Below are 21,694 nucleotides of genomic sequence, written 5' to 3' on the forward strand. Positions count from 1 at the left end.
ATTTCTAGGTGATGCTAGTCTGGGAACAGCTATAAGAACCACCAATTTAGGAAATAACATCTTGGGGCAAATACTGTTATTCCTATTTTATGGAAGAAACTGAAGCCTCAAGATTAGGTGACTTCACCAAGGGCTAGGAACTAAGTGGCAGGGCGAGGACTCAAACCAGATCCTATCAGCCCAGTGTTTTTGCCTAAGCAAATCACGGTGAGAAATAATCTGAATTTTAGGGACTCTCCAGTGTCTTGCAGAGAAGAGACCAATGCTTGTTGGATTGCACTGCCCTAAAAATGAAAATTCTATAAAATGTTAGCTTAGTTGTAAACATCTCACAAACTTTAAGATACACACACACATTCAAGTGTGTAGTGGTCTTAGATCTTACCTGTGCTTTGAACAAGTGCTTAAACTCTGTTCCTTCGCTTCCCCAGATAGAAGATCAAGGAACTAGTCCCTCCCTACTTAACTCTGGATTTCTCACTTTAAAATCTGCTGGGTTTTTAAAGACAGCTACAAGTTAACCCTCAATGAACACAAAACCAGTTATGTTTGCTATCCATGTTAGTATTTTATCAAAATGGACACCTGACATAGTTTTACTTTCTCAATCTCAATTTCTGAAAATCCTGAGCAAGAAAGGGGAGTTAATGTGCACCACAATTCTAACTAAACAGGAGTTCATGAACACTAGAATTTAGCCAGGGCCAGGGGGGCACATTCTTAAGCAATTCTATGGGATTTAAAAACTAGTAAGTTTTTAGCAAAATCATCACGTGCCTAGATTCATAGAGATGTTGAAGCAATTACATTAAGTGCCTGCCAAAAATGACTTTCCTGCAGTTAGCTTTCAAGAATTTCACTTTAAAATCCCCTTATGCAATGAGCCTCCATAACAGTCTCCTACATTTCCATGGTAAAGTTAGCAAAACTTGAGGAAATAGGCTTAGTTAAGAGGGTTTTACATCAGAAATAAGGAAGAATTTTCTGGGAATGACAGCTCTAGTCACCTGAGATTACATTCATGATCATTGTCTACTTAAAACACTGGATGTTTAAAATGTTCAAGCCAATGGGCTCCTCCTAAATGGTATCATATCTTATTTCAGGCCTACTTTCCTCCATTAATTACAATCCCCAAAACTAAGTAAATAGAGCTATTTTGTTAGATTTATGGAAAAAGCTAAATTGAAACAGGATTCAAATAGGTATAGGTATAGGTCCCAGGAAACCAGGATCTGGTACTGAAAACGAATTCCCATTAACTGCTTTAGTAGAAAGTGCTACTATTCTATGTTAACTATCCGTGGGCTCTTGCCCAGACAGCTCTAGATTCCAAACACCAGTGAGAGAAATCTTAGACTCATTTAACTGACAGATAAATCAGACACACAACTCCCCAAAGCCATCCCCATCCACTACCAACAGAGCCACAGAACCTGTTTCTTTCAGTGACAACTTTACTCCAATGACACGCAGAAAGGGCCAGTTCACCACAAACTGAAAACTGTCTCTACTTTTACTACCTTAGAAAGTCCCAGAGGGAGTTATTAATTCAACGCAAAAGTAGAATCCACTTGTTAAGTGAATGGCCAGGAATTAACTTGAAAGTTCTATTTCTTAAAGTAGCATCTAGGCACATATATAGATTCATTGTAAGTACAAAAGGCTAAATTTTTACCCAGTAGCCCATTATGTTTGATTCAAAAAGGACTCAAGACATAACATTGTTAAAAACATTTATTTTGATACAATCTATGATAAATAAGTCAGTAGAGGTTCCACTCTGCCAGACTCATCTGAGAAGAGCCCTGTGCCATTCAACTGGTGAATGTCTGAACGACGTCCCATCTCTTATCCAAGCCAGAGCGCACACCTTCCATGTTGTTCCTGTCCATTGATTGCTTCCAAATCCAGATGACCTTTATCCCCAAAGTAAGCTAAAATATTTGTGAAGAGGAGAAATAAATTAAACCCCAAAGTAAAAACTTAAACACAGTTTAAGAACGAGAAGATTTTATACATTTATGTTTGTGTTTACTCATCAAATTCAGAGATACTGTAAGACAAGGATCAATCTCATTGAGCAAAAAAATCAAGAGATATGTATTTAAGGAAATACAGGTTTGTTACTTTTGAGTGTGGTTAGCTATATAAACAAAAAGGAAAATACAAGCTGAGGTCTGTCAAAAGATAAATGATTAATGATTTTCATTAACACGAAGGACTGACGAACCCACAACGTAAAACTATATCATTATTAGACACCACATCAGTAAAACTGAAAATAACATTTACTGAATGCTTTCTATGGGTCAGTACCATGTAGAAAGTTCCCAACTCCCAATTATGACCTTTATTGTAAATACATAGAAACCAAGGCTTTGAGATGGTTATCCATCTTAAGTGGCAGAGTGATGTAACAAAGGTGCATTTTTTTTTTTTTTAAAGTACGGTCCATGCCACGGTGTTGAGCCCAATGTGGGGCTTGAACTCATAACCCTGAAATGAAGGGGTGAGATGAGATCAAGAGTCAGACGCTGAACTGAGACACCCAGGTGCCCCTGACCCAGGTGCTCTTAACAATTACAACACACACGTCCCAGGAGCTATTATTAGTCTTCATTTCAGCCTCAACTCTTACCTCAAAGATTCTAGCCACTAACTAGCCCAAATTCCTAAACTATTTTCTTACTAAGCAACAGGATTCTGGAGGAAGACAAGAGGTATTTTATTTCTAAGTCTTGCTGATTAAAAATGTGGTTTCTAGTAATATGTCACATAAACTAAAACTGCATTACAAAATGGTAACTTGAACATTCTATGAATTTTTTTTTAAGTATTTGCCTTCGCCTGGGAAAAAGCCCAGCATCCATCTATTTCCAATTTTCAAAAGTGTATTAAAATCTCCCATTAAATGCCAAGTATTTTTGCATACAGTTAAGATATAAAAATTAACTATTCATCTGTTAAGGTCTCCTTCTCAGGGGTAATGAGCATCCAAAATAAAGACAAAAGAAGATCTTCCTTGGCCTTACACAGACTATGTGAACAAGTTTTCTCTTAGTTAACCTCAGTGTTCATATATTTTGCCTAAATAATGTTTTACTAATTACTGCCCCATGTTCATTAAAGTACTGCATTTTGTATATGGATTCATATCAACATTTGCTGACCACAGATAATGCACTATCTGGGTGAAAGAGGACACTAAGACCAATATGGTCCTAATCCCCAGAAACCCAACAACTTAGCAAGGGAAGCAGACCAGTAAATCACAAACTATATTTAGATAAGTATTATATAAGTAAATTTACATATAAACAATAAACTGGACATTAATGAACAATAAATTTTATATTAACAAAACACTCACACTAATAAAAATCCTAGCAGGTATCATTCTCTCCCTTTCAGGCTCCAGTACAGGCAACCCAGGAAGGCCTCTCCAGTCAGCCTCCAAAGCACAAGCAGCATGGTATATGAAATTCTAGAACTGAATAACCCTTGCCAGGCACTCAATCGATTCTTCCCTAAATTGCAAACACCCCTGGAAGGAAACCAGAAGATGCCCCTAATGATAGAAAAGAATTTAAAGAGCACCAGAGAGGAGGGCAGCACTAAGAAGACATATGGTGAAGAAATTAAAAAGCAGGAGGTGGCTGCTCCATCCAGACTGCAACTTTGAAGCATCAACTCCTGGTGGGATAACTGAAGCCAAAAAGAAGTACAATAGAAGGGCACATTCTATTCCCACCTCTGGAGCCTGGGTCACCTGGGGCACAAAAAATGCTATTTCCCAGCTCACAGATCCAGTCTAAAAGTCCTACCACAAGGTGCAATGCTGTATTAATTCCTGTCCAAAAAACCACCAAGAGGTCAGAGTCATTTAATTAATTCAACTCCTGTTGGCAGCTACTTAGGTGATTACGGGATATAACGTAATGTAAATAAGCAATAAGCATAACATAAAGCAGAGAACGACGCACACAAACGAGTATTATGGGAACACAAACACTGGAGAGGTTTCAGCTAGAAGGGGGAAAAGATTTAAGGAAGGGATGACATTTGAGATTGGGCTTTTCTAGACATAGGTTTTCATCAAGTGGAAACAAGGGAAAGAACATTCCAAGCTAAGGGAACACAAGCACTGGGACAAAGGTAGGAAAATATAGTTTATTCTGGGATTAGCATGCAGCATCTTGTAGCTGGAGCGAGTTCTCACAAGAGAAAGAAGTGAGGTAAAGAAGATGACACAGAAAAGACTAAAATCACTATTAACAGTTTATTACATATTACTTGCCATGTACTCATTATACTTTATATACAATATTCTTACTCAATCCTCATGAAAACTTTATGAAGTAGACATAATACCCAACTTATAAAAGAGGAAACTTCACTCTAGAAAGGCTAATGGCCTTTTGGGAAAAGGTATTTGATGATAATCTGCAGTACTTGGAAAATGTTCACACTGCTTGACCAGGTAGTACCTTCTCTGATGTTTTTTGAAGATTTCCCTATGAAAATAAGTGCTCTGAGGTCAACCAGGTAGTAAATAGCAGATACATTACCTCAAGTAATCATTTTACAGTTCAAAAGGGAGAGGCTAAGAAAAAAGGAACTTACTAGAGATCTCTGAAAGCAGTTTTAAGAAGCCAAACCATAAATGCTTAAAGGGAGAGGAAAATGAAGAAAGAAGCAGTGAGTGAAGACCATTTACTGAAGAACTTTATCAGGGAAAAAGAGAGTGACTTCAGAAATGGACAAACTGAAGGGCACCTGGCTGGCTCAGTCAGTAGAGCGTGAGACTCTTGATCTCCAGGTTGTAAGCTCGAGCCCCAGACTGGGTGTAGATACTACTTAAAAATAAAGTTTAGAAATGGACAAACTGAGGGCACATACAGTGGAAACTTATGAGAAGAAAACCCCTTCCTCTGAGAAAGGAGAGGCCTGTAAGGCAGAGGGGGTGAAGGAAATTCATATCAGATGGCACCACGCTAAGAAAAGAGGTAAGATTATCTGGGGGAGCCCACATGACCCAGTGGAAAGAGCATAGGCTTTGGAAACAGACATACCCCACCATCCTACCAACTTCGTAACTTGCTCTGAAGTACATAAGTGACAAACTAAAGATACTGTATATAAAGCACCTAAAACGGGCTAACCCATTGTAGGTAACTGCTATAGATATTACTATTACTTTCTGCCCAGTCTAGAAAAAAAGTGGCTTAGAGTAGGAGTTTGAAGAAACAGAAAACCTAGAATAGCCAGTGCAAAGTCTATTAGGGCAATTCACAAGAAAGGTCTGGAAGACAGAGGACCAAGACGAAATCGCATAGCACTTGTGCAGGTCCTGGTCATCATCGTGCCACAAATATCAGTCCTTCCTAAAAAGCAAACCTGCCTGTTCAGATTCTGCCTCTATATATATATGTATATGCACACATACAGCTTTCACAAGTATACATACATACATACACTTGTGAGTTACATGAGTATGTATAGTGTGTAAGTGGGTGTGTGTATGAGGTTTTCACAAGTGCTTATCTAACAATGGCAAGGCTGTTTCTGAGAAAGAAATCTGACAACGCATTTTCAGGGTCATAAATGTTCATACACTTGACTTATTACTCCCATGAGAATATGTCATAAGGAAATAAACCAAAACCTATAAAATCTATCTAAAAATGTTCACTATACTGTTATGTAAAAACTACTGAAAAACTTAAGTGATCAACAAGTTAAAAATATATGGGATATCAACTGTAATTTTAGGTGAAGAAAACAAAATTCTACATATTCTTGTCAAAATGATCTAAAAGGCTATATTTATCTGAAGACAAAACAGAAATATGAGTAATTAAAAAGAGTTCATCCACCTTTCAAAGTGGTAGGATGATAAACTTGTTGTTTTTCTTGTAAATGTTGTAAATGTTTCATTATGGTTATAACATGGTACAGTAAACGCAAATAGGAAGCGGAGAGAAAGTAATTACCTGATAACACAAGCTAGACTGGTCTGCAAACTACTGCAGTTTCCCAACAGCCCAAAATCATACTGACTAGTACAACTCCATTACAATGCCTACCACTACGACTCTTTTGCTTCCCAGTGATTCAGCACTAAGAGATGAACATTTGCCCTGAAATGTTTATTTGTTAAGAACAGTACCTCAAAACAGTTGGTTCAGGCATTCCAGGATCTGCACCCCTCTTGAATCCTAGGGGAAGAAGGAGGAGGAGAAAGAGAATAAATAGTAATTAAAACCATAACAGATAAAACATTTATCATCAAGACTTTCCAAATCAACCTAGGGTAGCTTGAATGATCTACTAGCACCATTTAAATGTACCTGTGTGTGCTACAGAACAGTCTTGAATTTTAACTAGAGTATGAGATTATGCCCAGGACTAATCAGTAGGGAGGACAAATAACCTGATTGTTATTATATACACAATTAGCACCACAGCCCTAAGCATGCACTTTCACTCAGTCATCACCCAGAAAAAAAGATGACACAACTACTAAATGATACTGGCTAAAAGACTACAAAGAGCAAAAAGATTTTTTTTAAAACTACATTTTTAAAAAAACAATTGAGGATATCTTATTTTATCCCCTACAAACCTCTTTTTATAAAGCACTGAAAGATCGGAAGAAAAAGGTGAAAAAAACCAAGTTATTGTTTAACAACCTAATTAAGTCAACACTTTTATTACAAGTATGACTAAATAAGCCTTTTACCATTTAAAATACATTTATTAACTAATTGGATAACATATATGATAATTTGCTGATTAAAATTAGTTAGCATCAAGAACTGTGGGGGTATGAAATTTTTTTTTTTTTAATTTTATTTTATTATATTGTGTTAATCACCATACAGTACATCCCCAGATTCCGATGTAAAGTTTGATGCTTCCTTAGTTGCGTATAACACCCAGTGCACCATGCAATACGTGCCCTCCCTACTACCCATCACCAGGCTATCCCCTTCCCCCACCCCCTCCCCTCTGAAGTCCTCAAGTTTGCCTCTCACAGTCCATAGTCTCTCATGTTTCATTCCCCCCTCTGATTACCCCCCTTTTCTTTAACCCTTTCTTCCCCTACCGATCCTCCTAAGGAACTGTGGGGGTATGAAATTTTACTCCATTTTCAGACAACAAAGTAGGCTGCCAGTTTCACAGATGCTGGTAGAAGATACAAGATCCTGAGTCAGAAACAAAGGAGAGTTTATTACTCCCAGCAGTAACAACAGTCAGAATGTCATCATTTTTAGAAGAACCCTGAGTTAAGAGAACCAGTTTTTTGTAATGGGCAGTGAGCACTGTCTACCCTTTGCTCTAAAAGGAAATACTATCTTCCAAGGCTGTTCACTCCACAAACATCCTTAAAAAGATAATATGGAACAAAGAGTGGTCAGGACCTCTGCTCAAAAGATTCAAAGAAATTCAAGACACCACGGAAAATGGTCTTCCAAGAGGTGATTCATTAAAATCTTGTGTTGGTCAATGTCCAAACACACTATTTATCATGTCACCATCTGTTCTACTTTATAGCACTGTATTTCCACGTACTCCCTGAAGCCCTAAAAGTTATGTATAAACCTAAATTACACAAGAAATTCAATCCAGTTGTAGGTTTTTGTGAGAGCTAAGGTGGAGAAGAAAAAGAAACTACCTGGGAACTAGATTAGACACAAAATTAAATTTCTATGACGTGAAAAGAAAAAGACAATGTTTAACAAGGAAGTACTAAAAAGATAGCTCTAACGTTACTTCCGAGCTAGAAGCTAGGGTGAAAATCACCATAATGGTAGTCCTAAGAAAGAGAATACAGTGTACACAAAAAGAAAAATAAACTCTCGGGTGGGGGAAAAAAATTCTCTTCAAACCAGAGCCCTGATACACAGAATGTAGTAACTAGCTACACCTTTCTGCCTGTAGAAAAAGAATCACAAAAAAGGGAGAGGGAGGATAATGTAGATGTAAAGAATTATAGAGCAGCAAAGAAACCAGAGGGACCAAGAAGGCAAGAGTAGGCTAAAAAAGGACCTCCCCTTTTTGTTGTGTGTATGGGAAACCCATACACACAACAACGGAAAAAGGAGGCACAAAGAAGGGGAAGGATCAAAGTCCCCATATCTTTCTTGGCTAAAAGGAGAGCTAGACCTAGTGTTTGACTAGCTAAACTGGGCCCTTCTACGATTACATGAAAGCTTGTGGAGGGGAGAAGGGGGAACACAGCCTCTAAGAACAGGCTATCATAATTAATGTGTGCTAACCCTGGACTCCTACACAAAGTTGCTAAAATCTAGGCGAACAATGTTTAAAAAAAAAAAAAAGCATTTGAAATAGATAGGAAAAAGATCTTTTTAAGTCCTGATACTGAAGTATCCCCAGATTACCAGTTGGCTTGCATTTCATGGGGAAATCTGAGCCACAGCGACCTGGAAAACATCCAGCATAATCAAAGGCTCTGTCAAGACTAAGAGTGACTGTACTTTATCTTGAACAATGCATGACACCTAAAATAAATAGGAAGCAGCACCTTGTTAAAAATCAAAGTGTTTTAAAAGTGTGCAATTTAGTTTTAGAAAATTTCAAACTTTATGCCCAACTGACAGAGCTGGGGCTTTTTCCTTTCCACTGTACACCTGAAACTAACATTGCGTCAACTATACTTAAAAAAAATTAAAAAGGAAAAACTACTCTAGGTTAGAAATAGGATCAAGTCCCAATGTGCAGCCTTAGGTGAAAATATTTGCCTGAGCACTTACAAACCTTTGTGGTAGGGCATGGCATCATGCTTCAGAGTAAGTGCCCTTATGTTCCATTACTTGAGTTCAAAGGTCCCCACTTAACAGTGGGGTCTTCAGCAAGAACAAAATTTCTCTATGACTCGATTTCCTCACCTATAAAATGGGATCTATAACAAAAATCATCGAAACCCTTCATTGTACAGCCGAGAAGCAGAGAAATCTAACAACTAATGTCATAATCATACTTCAAGGCAATGGCATACCCACGAGGTCTACAGGCCTCTTTCCACTTAGAACCACCTGAAGAGGTGAGGAAAATGCCACGAAAACCCACCTAATGACAGAGTGAATGAGTCGCTTTCAAATACATGAGGTCGTCTAACTCTCCCCAAAATCCTCAAAAGTAGGTCACCTCCATTTTGCAAATGGAAAAACAGAATGGGAGGGATTACGTGACTTGTTAAAGACCATAAAAAACAATAAAGAACAGACGAAGGCGAACTCAGTTTAGACCGACCCCACTAACTACACAACATCTAAGGACGTGCACGGCGTGGTCGGGTCTTGCTCTTCCGCCCTAGAAAGCCAAAAATGGAGACAAGGCCTCCGCACACCCTTCCTCCCGGCTCCTCCCAGGTTCTTCTCCTACTGACCCAGGTAAATCACGAGAGGAATAAAGCCCCAGCGGATAGCAAACTGGCCGCCCTTAAAAAGCTGCTGCAGCCTCTGCTTGGCCTCCTTGCTCAGCTTCACCATGGCGACGGCCGGGGCGGCGCAGCGAAGACTCTGAATAACCACCAGCAGCGTAGGGAATCCGCGAAAGAAAGGAGATGCGCTTGCGCCGAGCACGGCATTTACGGCAGGAGTCGTGAGCCTCGCCAGCAGAGGTCGTAATTCACCTCCCGTCCGGACCTGCCTCTCCCCTCTACGGCGCCACCTGCGGACGGCGCGTGCGTTTCTGGTTTTCCCAGCTCAGTGTCTCATCTTTACATTCCCTACGTTTTAGGAATCACGTGTTTTTGATGATTGCGGGATTGTGAGGGTAGTGCCCTTCAGCTTCCTTCAGCCTGAAACGCCCTTTTTCCTCCCAGAGTCTTACCCATTTTTTAAAGTGCACCTCCAGGTGTTCCTTGCCTGACATACGAGGAACATTAAATTCAAAAGGAGTGTGTTTTAGTCCTCTTAGCTGACTTGCTGTGTAATCTTGGACAAGTCACTTAACCTCTCACAGTGTCAGTTTCTTCAAGCGAAGGCTGAACTGGACCCTGTCCATGTTTTCTTTGACTCCCGCGGTGTTTGGTTTTTTTTATTTGTTTTGTTTTAACATTATAAATTATTTGCCAACATTTTAAAGTTTGGGAAATTACACATGGAAATCTGCACTTTTACACTTTTACAAGAAGCTGGCAGATCATTGCAACAATCAGCGGGAGTAATTGGGAAATGACACACCTATTCACCCATCTTGTCCTCATTGGTTTAGAATTGCAGTGGTTCTCACCCGCGGCTTCCCATAAAATTCACCTGAGGAGATTTAAAGACATACTCCTGGCAATTCTGATTGCTTAGGGGTAGGATCTGGCCATTGGATTGCCATTGAAGTTTTCCAGGTGATTCTAATGTGTAGCCAGCATTGCCAACTTTTGATTCAGTAACTGCCTGATCACTGTTGTTATTTGAGCTTTTGACCTAGCTAGGACTTATCGATTTCTAAAGCTGTAAGAGATTTTTAAGGCCTTGTCCCTGAGGTTTTCCTGGATTATCCCCAAGATACATTGTATCATTTTCTGTCAAACTCAGAATGTGCCCAGTGGCACCTGAAAATTTCCCCTGGCTTTATGGCTATTCCTGTGCTTGGCTCATCTTCATGATAATAACCTGTGACTGCTGTATGTGTAAAATGAGAACTACTATATATATATACATACACACACGTACACACATACACAAGGAAACTTTCTAATATTTTTATCCAAATGCCTGATACATAAGTAGTAAAGATATATTTCTGTCAGTTGAGCTTAACAAAACCGAAGTCATATGCCTTCATCAAACATACATTGAGCCTTACTGTATGCTAGGAACTAGAGATATAAGATTGTGTTTAAAGGCATCCCCCTTAAGAATTTCATATTTGAGTGGAACAGACAAGAGTAAATAGATGATTCCAGTGCCATGTGAATGTGCTAAGTTCCATAATAAAGTTATACACAACATGATGGGAAGACAGATGAATTTTAGGAGGGGAGAGCTAGCATTGTGAGCTGAGATGGTCAGAAAAAAATTCATAGAGAGCATGGAACTTAGCTGGCCTTGATGAGTGTTTACAGGTACAGAAATTCAACTTTATCTCTGGAGGTAGAGATTGACTCCCTTTCTTCAGACTTGGCCTCTCCAGTTTTCCCTCCAAACTTAATATCCTGCTGCAAAACTTCAGTACTAAATCATTAAAAGACATATAAAAAGCACTCATAAGAGATTCCTCTCCTGTTATAGTAATAATCACCCTCTATTTGTTACTATATGGATAGAGAGAAAGAAAAACAGAGAAATATACTCCAAACTCTTTGCAGTAATAGTTATTTCAGGGAACAAGGGAAGGAATTACTGGAAATCTTCAGTTTCCATGTATATATCTGTAGTGTGTTAATTGCTTTTCATAATATGCATATGCAACCTTTATCAAAAGAAAAAATAGGGGCGCCTGGGTGGCAGAGCGGTTAAGCGTCTGCCTTCAGCTCAGGGCATGATCCTGGCGTTATGGGATCGAGCCCCACGTCAGGCCTCTGCTATGAGCCTGCTTCTTCCTCTCCCACTCCCCCTGCTTGTGTTCCCTCTCTCGCTGGCTGTCTCTATCTCTGTCTTATAAATAAATAAAAAAATCTTTAAAAAAAAAAAAAAGAAAAAATAAAGGTAGATTTTAAAACAAAATAAAACCCCCCAAGGACTCCCCATTGCCTTTAGGACAAAAGATTAAAGATCCATGCCACAACCTCCATGGTCCTTGAAAGTATCATATTCTCTCTCATCTCTGCTGTTACCTCTGCCAGACATGCTTTCCCACAACCTTTTCTTTTTTAAGAGCCAGTCAAGTATCTCCTCCAAGAGTAATTTCCTTTGACTTACTCCTGCTCCTGTCTAGGGCAAGTCGAACACTCTGTTTTTCTGTGTTGCCACTTTTGAGTTGATTTTTTATTATTTAAATGCCTATCTCCCCAAGTAGATCATAGCTAGAGACTCTGTCTCATTAATCTTACATCCCCAATGACTGTATTTATAAACACTTGTAGAACTGGTGAATGAATTTCATCAGGAACTAACAGCCTTAGGTAATCACGCTGCTTAATCAGCCACAGAGCGTGTATCTAAAATGCTTATTTGTAAATTTACAATTAGAGATATCCCTAGCAAAAGAACTCACATTCTCCTTCCTAGTGAGCAAGAATACTCAATTAGAAATGGTAACTTGGGCACCTGGGTAGCTCAGTTGGTTAAGCATCTGATTTTCGATATCAGCTCAGGTTTCAATCTCAGGGTCATGAGTTCAAGTCCCATGTTGGGCTCACGCTGGGTGTGGTACCTACTTAAAAAAAATAACTAATACTTAGCAGGCACTTACTATATGCATGCACTGTGCTAAGTATTCATATGCCTTAACTCATTGAATCCTCACAGCTGTATGAGGCTGTATTTTCATTCTCATTTTATAGATGAGGAAATTGAGGCAGAGGGAAGTGAAGTAAATTTCCTCAAGTTCAGATGGCTGGTAAGCAGAAGTAGGGTATAAATCCAGACACTCTTAATCCAGAACTTGAATGTCAACCACAACACTAGACTGCCTTATAGAAGAGACATAAACACAATATTAGAAGAAAAAGCCATTGTATGTTCGCAAAGAGTACGTTCCTTAAGCTGTGATAGATAAAAGAACTCTTTCCATTGTACTGGAGCAACACATATGATTAGACCAAAACCTAAAGGGATGACCAGTAACTTAAAGGAATGCTGACTGGCTGAACCAGATCAGATCCTCCCTAAGTGAGATTTGAATTCAAGACGGAAAGAAATATCAATTTGACAGAAGCTGGTAAGACAGAGAGAATAGGTGGCATGAAGCAGTAGAAGGCATGAGGAGGCAGAAGCCATGAAGTAGAGAATATTGAATTATAACGACATCATAGTCCTCAGATTGAGAATAACATGATTTCTGGGGAGAGGGAAACAAGCTAATGCCACCTAGAGTTTGTTGTATGCTGAACAACCTTCCCTTCCCAGCTTTGTTTCAAAGTTGGTAAGCCTGGCCATATCGTGGCTCCTGTTCTGTGACGTAGAGGAAAGTGGAACGAATCAATTACATTGTAACCCCTGTGGCCTCAGCTAATTATAAAATAACAGAAGAGAGGTGAAGGCATAAAGGTAAAAAAATAAGGGGGTAGGGGCACCTGGGTGGCACAGCGGTTGAGCGTCTGCCTTCGGCTCGGGGCGTGATCCTGGTGTTGTGGGATCAAGCCCCACATCAGGCTCCTCCGCTAGAAGCCTGCTTCTTCCTCTCTCACTCCCTCTGCTTGTGTTCCCTCTCTCGCTGGCTGTCTCTATCTCTGTCAAATAAATAAATAAAATCTTTAAAAAAAAAAAAAGAAAAGAAAAGAAGGGGGTAAAATTTTCAGGGTTTCAACAGCACCTTCCCATGAAAAGATGCTACTGACTCCTTTCTTAGGGGAGAAAAAACAAACAAACAAAAAACCCCCAGAAAGGATGAGATGGTTGAGGATTTTTTTGGTTGCAAGGAGGGAGAAACCTATGGAAATATGGGTCATCAAAAAATATCTGACAGCACAGCCAGGCTTCCTGGAAGAACAGGACCATTTCTTTGAATATCTATCGCCACATTAGTAAAATGGGAAGAGTAACTATCATTATGGACTGAACTGTATGCCCCCAAGTGCTTATGTTGAAGCCTCAACCCTAGTGAAGAGGTGTGGAGGTAAGGCCTTTAAGGAGGTAATTAAAGTGTGGGGTCCTCGTCTGATAGGGCTGGTGTTCTTCTAAGAGAAAAGATGCCAGAGCTTTCTCTCCACGTGCAAGCAGAGAGGAAAGGCCACATGAGGATAGAGAGAAGGGAGCTATTGGTAAGCCAAGGAGAAAGGCCTTGCCTGTCGGCACCTTGATCTGGGATGTGGAGCCTCCAGAACTGTGAGAAAATAAATTTCCATTGTTTAAGCCGCCCAGTCTGTGGTGTTCTGTTATGGCCGCCTGGGCGGACTAATGCACTACCTAACAGGGTTGCGTGTGAGAAAAATTAAATCAGAGAGTATAAATGTATTAATTAAGTACCATGTATTGGGTATCTCCCTGTGCCAGGCATTTCACAGACCTCATTTCTAGTCTTCTAATATTCATGCTCTTTATACCCCCCTCACACTGCCCGGTACATAGTTGATTTGTTGAATTTCAAATCTGAATATCAAAGTCTTATTCGCATCATATTTATAAGCCATAATTGTTTTTTATGCATTTTTCCATATATTTTTCTGGCATATTGAGTACAGTGTGTAGTAACCCCTGCTATGGATAATTATGTGTGGAGAAACAAGAAAATAAGGTACAGGGGCGCCTGGGTGGCACAGCGGTTAAGCGTCTGCCTTCGGCTCAGGGCGTGATCCCGGCGTTATGGGATCGAGCCCCACATCAGGCTCCTCCGCTATGAGCCTGCTTCTTCCTCTCCCACTCCCCCTGCTTGTGTTCCCTCTCTCGCTGGCTGTCTCTATCTCTGTCGAATAAATAAATAAAATCTTTAAAAAAAAAAAGAAAAGAAGGTACAGCCTTCCACTTAAAGATTTTATGATCTACTTCAAGTAAGGCAAGAATATTAATGTTACTTGTCCGCGTGACTAATTTTTGAAAAAGAATAACATCAAGTCAAGACAAAACAAAAGGACTCGAGTGGCAAAGCTCTGTATTTGAATCCTGGCTCTATCACTCCGTTGTGTGATCACCGTCGTGGTGTTTCTTATCTCATCTGCAAAAGAGGGTCACGAGAGTGCCCACCCTAATCAGTTACTGCAAAGATAATATGAGAGACAAGATGGCTGAAATATAGTATCTAGTGAAGATTTAGTAAAAAAAAAAAATAAGCTATTGCTGTTCATTGTTTTCTTCCTCATTCTTACTGGCTTCAGATTCAAAGATTGATCTTTTCCAGAAGTTTCTCTCTAGCTCTAAGGCTACCTATGAGGAGCCTCCTGAGATCTGGTGGCACCTGCTACGTAGGCAGCCGTAAAATGGGCAAGGGACACACTGATGCAACATGTGATAGCGTGTAAGCTCCTGGAGGAATAGGTTTTACACTGTGTCTTCACTAAATCTAAATACAGTGCTTTGTAATGGAAGGAAGTTAGCAAACATCTCTTGCTATGAAGAAAAGAATGTAGGCTAGAAGTCAAGCAGCTCTGAGTTTCGACCTGCCAGGATTTGAATCCAACTCTGTCACTTACTCAAAACGAGAACCTCAAAAACCAGCTGATAACATATCAGAAAAGCTAATTAATTCACCATGGTTACCAGGAAAATAGGGCCTGTTTTCCAAAACCCAGCCAAATATATGAGCCAAAATGAAAAAGAAAAATCATTTTTTATCATGTATCTTGTTTTCCAGAGATGTTATATTTAAAAAAATATCAATATTTGGGGCACCTGGGTGGCTCAGTCGATTAAGCCACCAACTCTTGATTTCAGCTCAGGTCATAATGTTGGGGTCGTGAGATCGAACCCCTGCAACAGGCTCCGTGCTCAATGTGGAATCTGCTTGAGATTCTCTCTCTCCCTCTCCCTCTGCCTCCCCACTCCATGCATTCTCTCTCTCTCTCTCTCTCTCCCTAAAATAAATACATAAATCTTTTTTAAAAACCCCACAGAATTGGGGGAAAAGAAAAGCATCACTGGGATCACCCTAGTGTAAGATTCTGCCAGGAAAAGGGAATTTTAGAAAACTTACATACTTAGCCACTGTCCACAAGGACTTGGTAATCTTATTTGGGGATGGAGTATGCATACCATTTACAAGACAAGAGAGTATGGATTAAGAGCAAAATGTATAGGGCAGACAAAACATTGTTATGGGAATTTGGAAGAGAGAGAAATCCCAGAGGGCTGGACTGTTGGGGGACAACATTCCAGAAGTGAGCCTGAGCTGATTTCTGATGGCTGGGGAGCAGGAAGAGAAGAACAAAGAAATGCCAGAAAGTACATGATTATGAGGAGAGAAAATGAAACACAGTAGGTGAAACAGAAAGCTCTAGGCAGGAAATAATGAGACCAAGTTATAAAAAGAACCTAAATGTCAAGTTAAGAAATTTGGATTTTAGCCAGAGAGTAACTGAAAAGCCACTAAGTATTTTAGAAGAAAAAAAAATTATAAGGTAAAACCAATTTATTTTTAGGGTTTATTTTTTTTCAATTTCCTTTTTTTTGTTGCAAAGGAAATAAATTCACACAGTCTAAATTTAAAAGGTACAAATTTCAAGGTACAAAAGGTCTCCCTCCCACTTCTGTCTGCCCATTTTAATCCCTGGAGGCAAACCAATGTTACCAGTTTCATATATATCCTTCCAGAGAAATCTGTGCACTTGGAGGCAAAGACACACAGCTCCTCCCCTCCTCTTTTTTGTAAAAGAGCTGCTACACAATTATTTACCTTGTGTTTTTCATTTAAAAATGTAACTTAAAGATTATTTTGTATGAATACTCTGAAAGATTTCTCATTTCCTTTTTAAAAATAGATGGAATGGTACCAAAGAACACACAGTTCAAATACTCTCTACCTCTTTGGCACCCTGCTAACTACCCAGGTCCTCCTGCATGCAATGCAATGTGTCTGATTTCACATATATCCTTTAAGAGATAGTCTAGATATTTGGAAGCAAATAAATACATATACATCCTTCCCTTCTTTTTAAAAATAAATAGGATTCATACTATACACTCACTATCTCAGATATTTGAAACTATTTCTTAGAAACACAAGTGAAGTATTTATATGAATTAATAGTATTGTCCCAATGTCAATTTACAGTTATGTATAAAGCTATCATTTACAGTTACATATAATGCTATCATTGGGGAAACTGGGTGAAGAGAGAATTCCTGGCACACAGGAACTTTCTGCACAATTTCTGAAACTTTTTGTAGTCTTAAAATATGTCAAAATAATAAGTATTAAGGATATTCCTGAAATACATTCGTTGGATGACTCCTTTCTGTCTGTGGATGCCGCCAAGTGAGCATTGTTGAAGTCTCCCCTCCCACTGCCATCATGTCTAAGTCAGAGTCTCCCAAAGAGCCTGAACAGCTGCAGAAGCTCTTCATCAAAGGTTTGAGCTTTGAAACAACTGATGAGAGTCCAAGGAGCCATTTTGAGCAATGAGGAACACTTATGGACTGTGTGGTAATGAGAGACCCAAACACCAAGTGTTCCAGAGGCTTCGGGTTTGTCACGGATGCCCCTATGGAGGAAGTGGATGCAGCCATGAATGCGAGGCCACGCAAGGTGGATGGAAGAGTTGCGGAACCAAAGAGGGCTATCTCAAGAGAAAATTCTCAAAGACCTGGTGCTCACTTAACTATGAGAAAGAGTTTTGTTGGTGGCATGAAAGAAGACACCGAAGAACATCATCCAAGAGATTATTTTGAGCAGTATGGGAAAATCGAAGTGATTGAAATCATGACTGACCGAGGCAGTGGCAAGAAGAGAGGTTTGCTTTTGTAACATTTGATGAACACGACTCTGTAGACAAGATTGTCATTCAAAAATACCTGGGTGGCTCAGTCAGTTGAGTATCTGACTCTTGGTTTTGGCTCAGGTCATGATCTCAGGATCTCTGGAGCCTCCACCCTGAGCGTAGAGCCTGCTTAAGATTCTCTGTGTTTCCCTCTGCCCCTCCCTCTCCCCACTCATGCTCTCTCTCTCTCTCTCACAAAAAAAAAATAAATAAATAAATCCCATACTACAAATGGTTAAAACTGTGAAGTAAGAAAAGCCCTATTTAAGCAAGAGATAGCTAGTGCTTCAAACAACCGAAGAAGTTGAAGTGGTTGTGGAAAGTTTGGTAGTGGCTGTGGAGACGGTTTTGGTGGGAATGCTAACTTCGGTCGTAAGAGGACCCTTCAGTGGGCGAGGTGGCTTTCGCGGCAGTCGAGGTGGTGGCGGATTCGGTGGCACTGGGGATGGCCATTACGGATTTGGTAATGATGGAAGCACAGCTATGGACGCAGTGGGAGCTGTAATGATTTTGGCAATGACAACAATCAAACTTCAAATTTTGGACCCACGAAAGGAGGATATTTTAGAGGCAGAAGCTCTGGCCCCTGTGCTGGTGGAGGCCAATACCTTGTCAAACCGCAGAACCAAGGCAGCTCAGGCAGTTCCCATGGCAGCAGTAACTCTGGCCATGGCAATGGGGTTCATGACTGCCAGGAAGCAAAGCTGAGCAGGAGAGGAGGGCCAGAGAAGTGACAGGGAAGCTGCCGGTTACAACAGACTTGTGATGTCAGCCTAGCACAGTGGTGGCACAGCCTCGCTGCAAAGAAGACAGGTTTCAGACAATACTCATGTGTCTGGGCAAAAACCTCGAGGACTGGATTTGTGACTAATTGTCTAACAGGTTATTTTAGTATCTGTTCTGTGGAAAGTGTAAAGCATTCCAACAAAGGATTTTTAGGCAGATTTTTTTTTTGTACCCAAGCTGTTGATTGCTAAATGTTAAGAGTCTGATCATGATGCTGAATCAATGTGTCTTGAAAAAGAAAAAGAATATTTCATCGTGATCATTCCATATCGGTACATAAATACCTTCCCTTTTTAGAGAGGCATAGTAGCACTTCAATAATTTATTTTACTTGCCCCTAGGAAGGTAAAATATGTCAGATTTCCTTAAAATTACTAAACATTAATAGTGTCCATCTGAGTGTGTGCAGTGTTTGACTCTGTGGTTAAGAGTGATCTATGTACCGAACTATGTAACCATGATAAAGATTCAGTAGGAAAGGCCCAGCCAGGGGATGAGCAGCACCCAGCTCTCATCCTAGTCCTGCTGCTCCCTAGTTGTTTGACCTTGAGCAGGTCTCTTAATCCTCCAGTCATAGGTCTCTTATCTGCAACGTTGGGATTACCTGCCATAGTTACCTCCCAATTATCTTGAGGTGAGATGAGATAATAGATGGAAACTTACTTACTTAAGTGAACCCACTGTGCAAATAAAAGGTTTAGCAAGCATGAGTATTACCTACAGCCTATATGGTAACTCTCTGTGTACGGTCAGAAGCAGGAGTTCTCTCATGGCAGATTCAATCTCAGTTTGTGTGTCAAAGAGAGCTGCATCTGAGCCCACATTATTTCTCATTTAAGACAGAATGATTTTCCAGGCCCTTCTGCTTTCTAATCCAGTCATTAACGACCAGCAGAAGGTATAACACGCAAGAATAACAGGAAGGGACAGAATTCAGGACAGGAACTGAGTGGGGAACATTCATCTTAAGCCCAGAGGAGAGCTGCAGCAGGTCAACAATTGTGGGAAAGGGCATAATGCAGAAAACCCAGTGCTCAATAGCCATTCAGGGCCTAAGAAGCAACCTGGTTGCCTAACAATCCCAAATGGTACACTGGAGTTATCATCTTAGAGGGAGAACTTGCTAAGAACTATGCAGGCCCTGAAATTTTACCCTACTTACAAGCTGGCAAGTTGGTCTTCCATGGATGCTGGCAAAAATCATGAGACCCTTGGGTCAGAGACCAAAGTGCTATTCATTATATATGGCCAAAGAAGTAGCCAGAGCTTGGTGTTGGTTTGCAGGGTTTCCCTGTGGCTCCCCAAACGCCATAATGATGACACCACAGACCCATCTAGGTTGCTTGTACATGCAGAGCACTGTGTGACGGGAGAGGACACTCAGCTGGGAAATTCACTGTTTTTATATGCACAGAAGCAAGCCTGGTCTTTGTCTGGGAGGAGGCATTACCTCATCCCTCAAGGCTGCTTGCTGTGAACATAGGCCTGAATGGCCAAGGTGAAGAACCATCAGGGCCTTGCATTCTCATCACATTCAGAACATGCAGGGATGCTCAATGCCTATGGTAGAATGTCTCTCCCAACAGTACTTTGAAAGTAGCAGGGAAACATTGGTCAAGGTTGATTCACAAATGAGGCTGAACTACGTCAGAAGGAAGGAGATTCCATGAAGTGCGAAAGTAAGGAGCCGGAAAGAGCAGGTGAGTCAAGGGCGGACTTTGGAGCCAAACAGAGATTGAAGACAGGGATGTGGGATTTATGTATGGTAGAAGTATGAGGAAAGAGAAAACCTGTGAGGCAGACAATATGGAAAGATAATGTGGCCAGAAAGCACTCAGATAAAGTGCCCAACCGAGAGACTAGGACAAGCTGGCGAGGCAGGCAGGTGGCGCAGAAAGGGCAGGCAGGACGAGGACTAGCACTGTGTGAAATTAGAGTCCTAACACTCACACTCAGACGTCCAGGGACACTTTCCCGGCGCCAGCCCCAGATCAGGAGAGGAACCCCTCCTGCACACTCCCTGAGTACTCTCTGCCCCTCAGCTTCCAACCTCCCCCGCCCCCCGGACTGTTACTCGTGGCACGGGATGTGTGTGTGATTCTCCTGCACACCCAGCGGCACCTGTCCATGGTTGGCACTCAGCATATGCGCTTGAAAATAATGAGCTAGTTAGTTGTGAGGTAGTCCATTGCCGGCAGCATTATGTGGCCCACCGTATCAGATTCTGTAGAAAAATCCATGTAGGATGAGGACTAAGAACAAAGCCATTGCTTTTGGAAATCGGCAAGTCATAGGTCATGATTCCAGAAGGCAGATTTGTCTACTTAAAGGTACACAAAGCACAGCTCCAGCAACTGGGTGGGGGGCAGGAAAGGCCAAGGCAATATGCTGTTATTCTCTATGTCCTCCCCCCAACCCTTTGCCTTGTATGTGACTATAGACAGCTAGGTGAAGCATTCACACTGCCTCAAAGAGATGCAGGATTGTTACAGCTAAAATGAAAAGACATGGAGACAATTTCATCTTTTAAAAAAATTTCCACAAGTGGCTTATGAATTATAGGAAAAGAGGTCAGAGATGGGGGCCCAGAACCCTGATTTGGAGAGAAGACGGCCTGCTCCAAGGCTCCAAGTTGGGGGAATCATATCAGGAGATCACCATGCTCCCACCTTCTCACCTCAGGGACTTTGCATTCACATTCCCTCTGCCTGCTTTCCCATCGCTCAGTCCTTCACTACCTTCAGATCTCCTCAGGAATATCAGCCTCTCACAGCTGACCATCCTATCTAAAATAGAAACTCCTTTTCCCCATCTCTCTCTGTTCCAGTTTCCTGATCTTACTTTCCTAAGGCATACAGTACACACCAGGGGATACATGACCACCAGAATTTCTATGATATCCTTTTCCTAACAAAAATGGTAAGAAAAAGAAACAAAAATGTTAATAGTTCTGCAATATCACTTACAACCTTTTGCTCTCTTCTAAAGAATTTCGTAAGCTTGCTACAGGGTAACGTTTCTACTGTAAGGTAGAAGTTCCCCTTTAAGGACCCCAAATGAAAAAAGAAAAATTGAAATTAGATGTCATTACAGACAATAGCTTGGGTTTTAAAAGAGAAGGTTGGGTCACCTCGTCCTTTTGTAAACAGCAGCCGAGTCATATCCACAGAGCTCCCCCACAGAAGACCCTATGTTTGCCTCTCCTAAGAAAGGGGTCTGATGGAGGGCAGGGATTCTCCACCATCCAGATTTGGAAACAAAGGTGACCTCAGCAGAGGGCAAAGAATCGGCGTGGTTAACATCTTATTAAATATTCATTACTCTAATTTCTAATGGAACTATTTCACAGTAGCAAGTATGCATAATCCC

The 21,694-nt window shown here is 40.7% G+C and overlaps 1 protein-coding gene and 1 pseudogene across 1 annotated transcript; one reads left to right on the plus strand and one right to left on the minus strand.

Moving 5' to 3' along the window:
- Nucleotides 1-1,719: 1,719 nt before the first annotated feature.
- On the minus strand, nucleotides 1,720-9,601 carry TOMM7 (translocase of outer mitochondrial membrane 7). The gene is made up of 3 exons (XM_002921325.4): nucleotides 9,416-9,601; nucleotides 6,173-6,221; nucleotides 1,720-1,937 (listed from the first exon to the last, which is right to left on the minus strand). Exons 1-3 carry the CDS (start codon nucleotides 9,516-9,518, stop codon nucleotides 1,922-1,924), a joined length of 168 nt encoding a protein of 55 aa, XP_002921371.1. The 5' UTR covers nucleotides 9,519-9,601; the 3' UTR covers nucleotides 1,720-1,921.
- Nucleotides 9,602-17,073: 7,472 nt separating this feature from the next.
- Nucleotides 17,074-18,273, plus strand: LOC100479989 (annotated as a pseudogene).
- The last annotated feature ends 3,421 nt before the right edge of the window (nucleotides 18,274-21,694 follow it).

The sequence above is a fragment of the Ailuropoda melanoleuca genome, chromosome 1 (assembly GCF_002007445.2).
Source record: "Ailuropoda melanoleuca isolate Jingjing chromosome 1, ASM200744v2, whole genome shotgun sequence".
NCBI classification, from domain to species: Eukaryota; Metazoa; Chordata; class Mammalia; order Carnivora; family Ursidae; genus Ailuropoda; species Ailuropoda melanoleuca.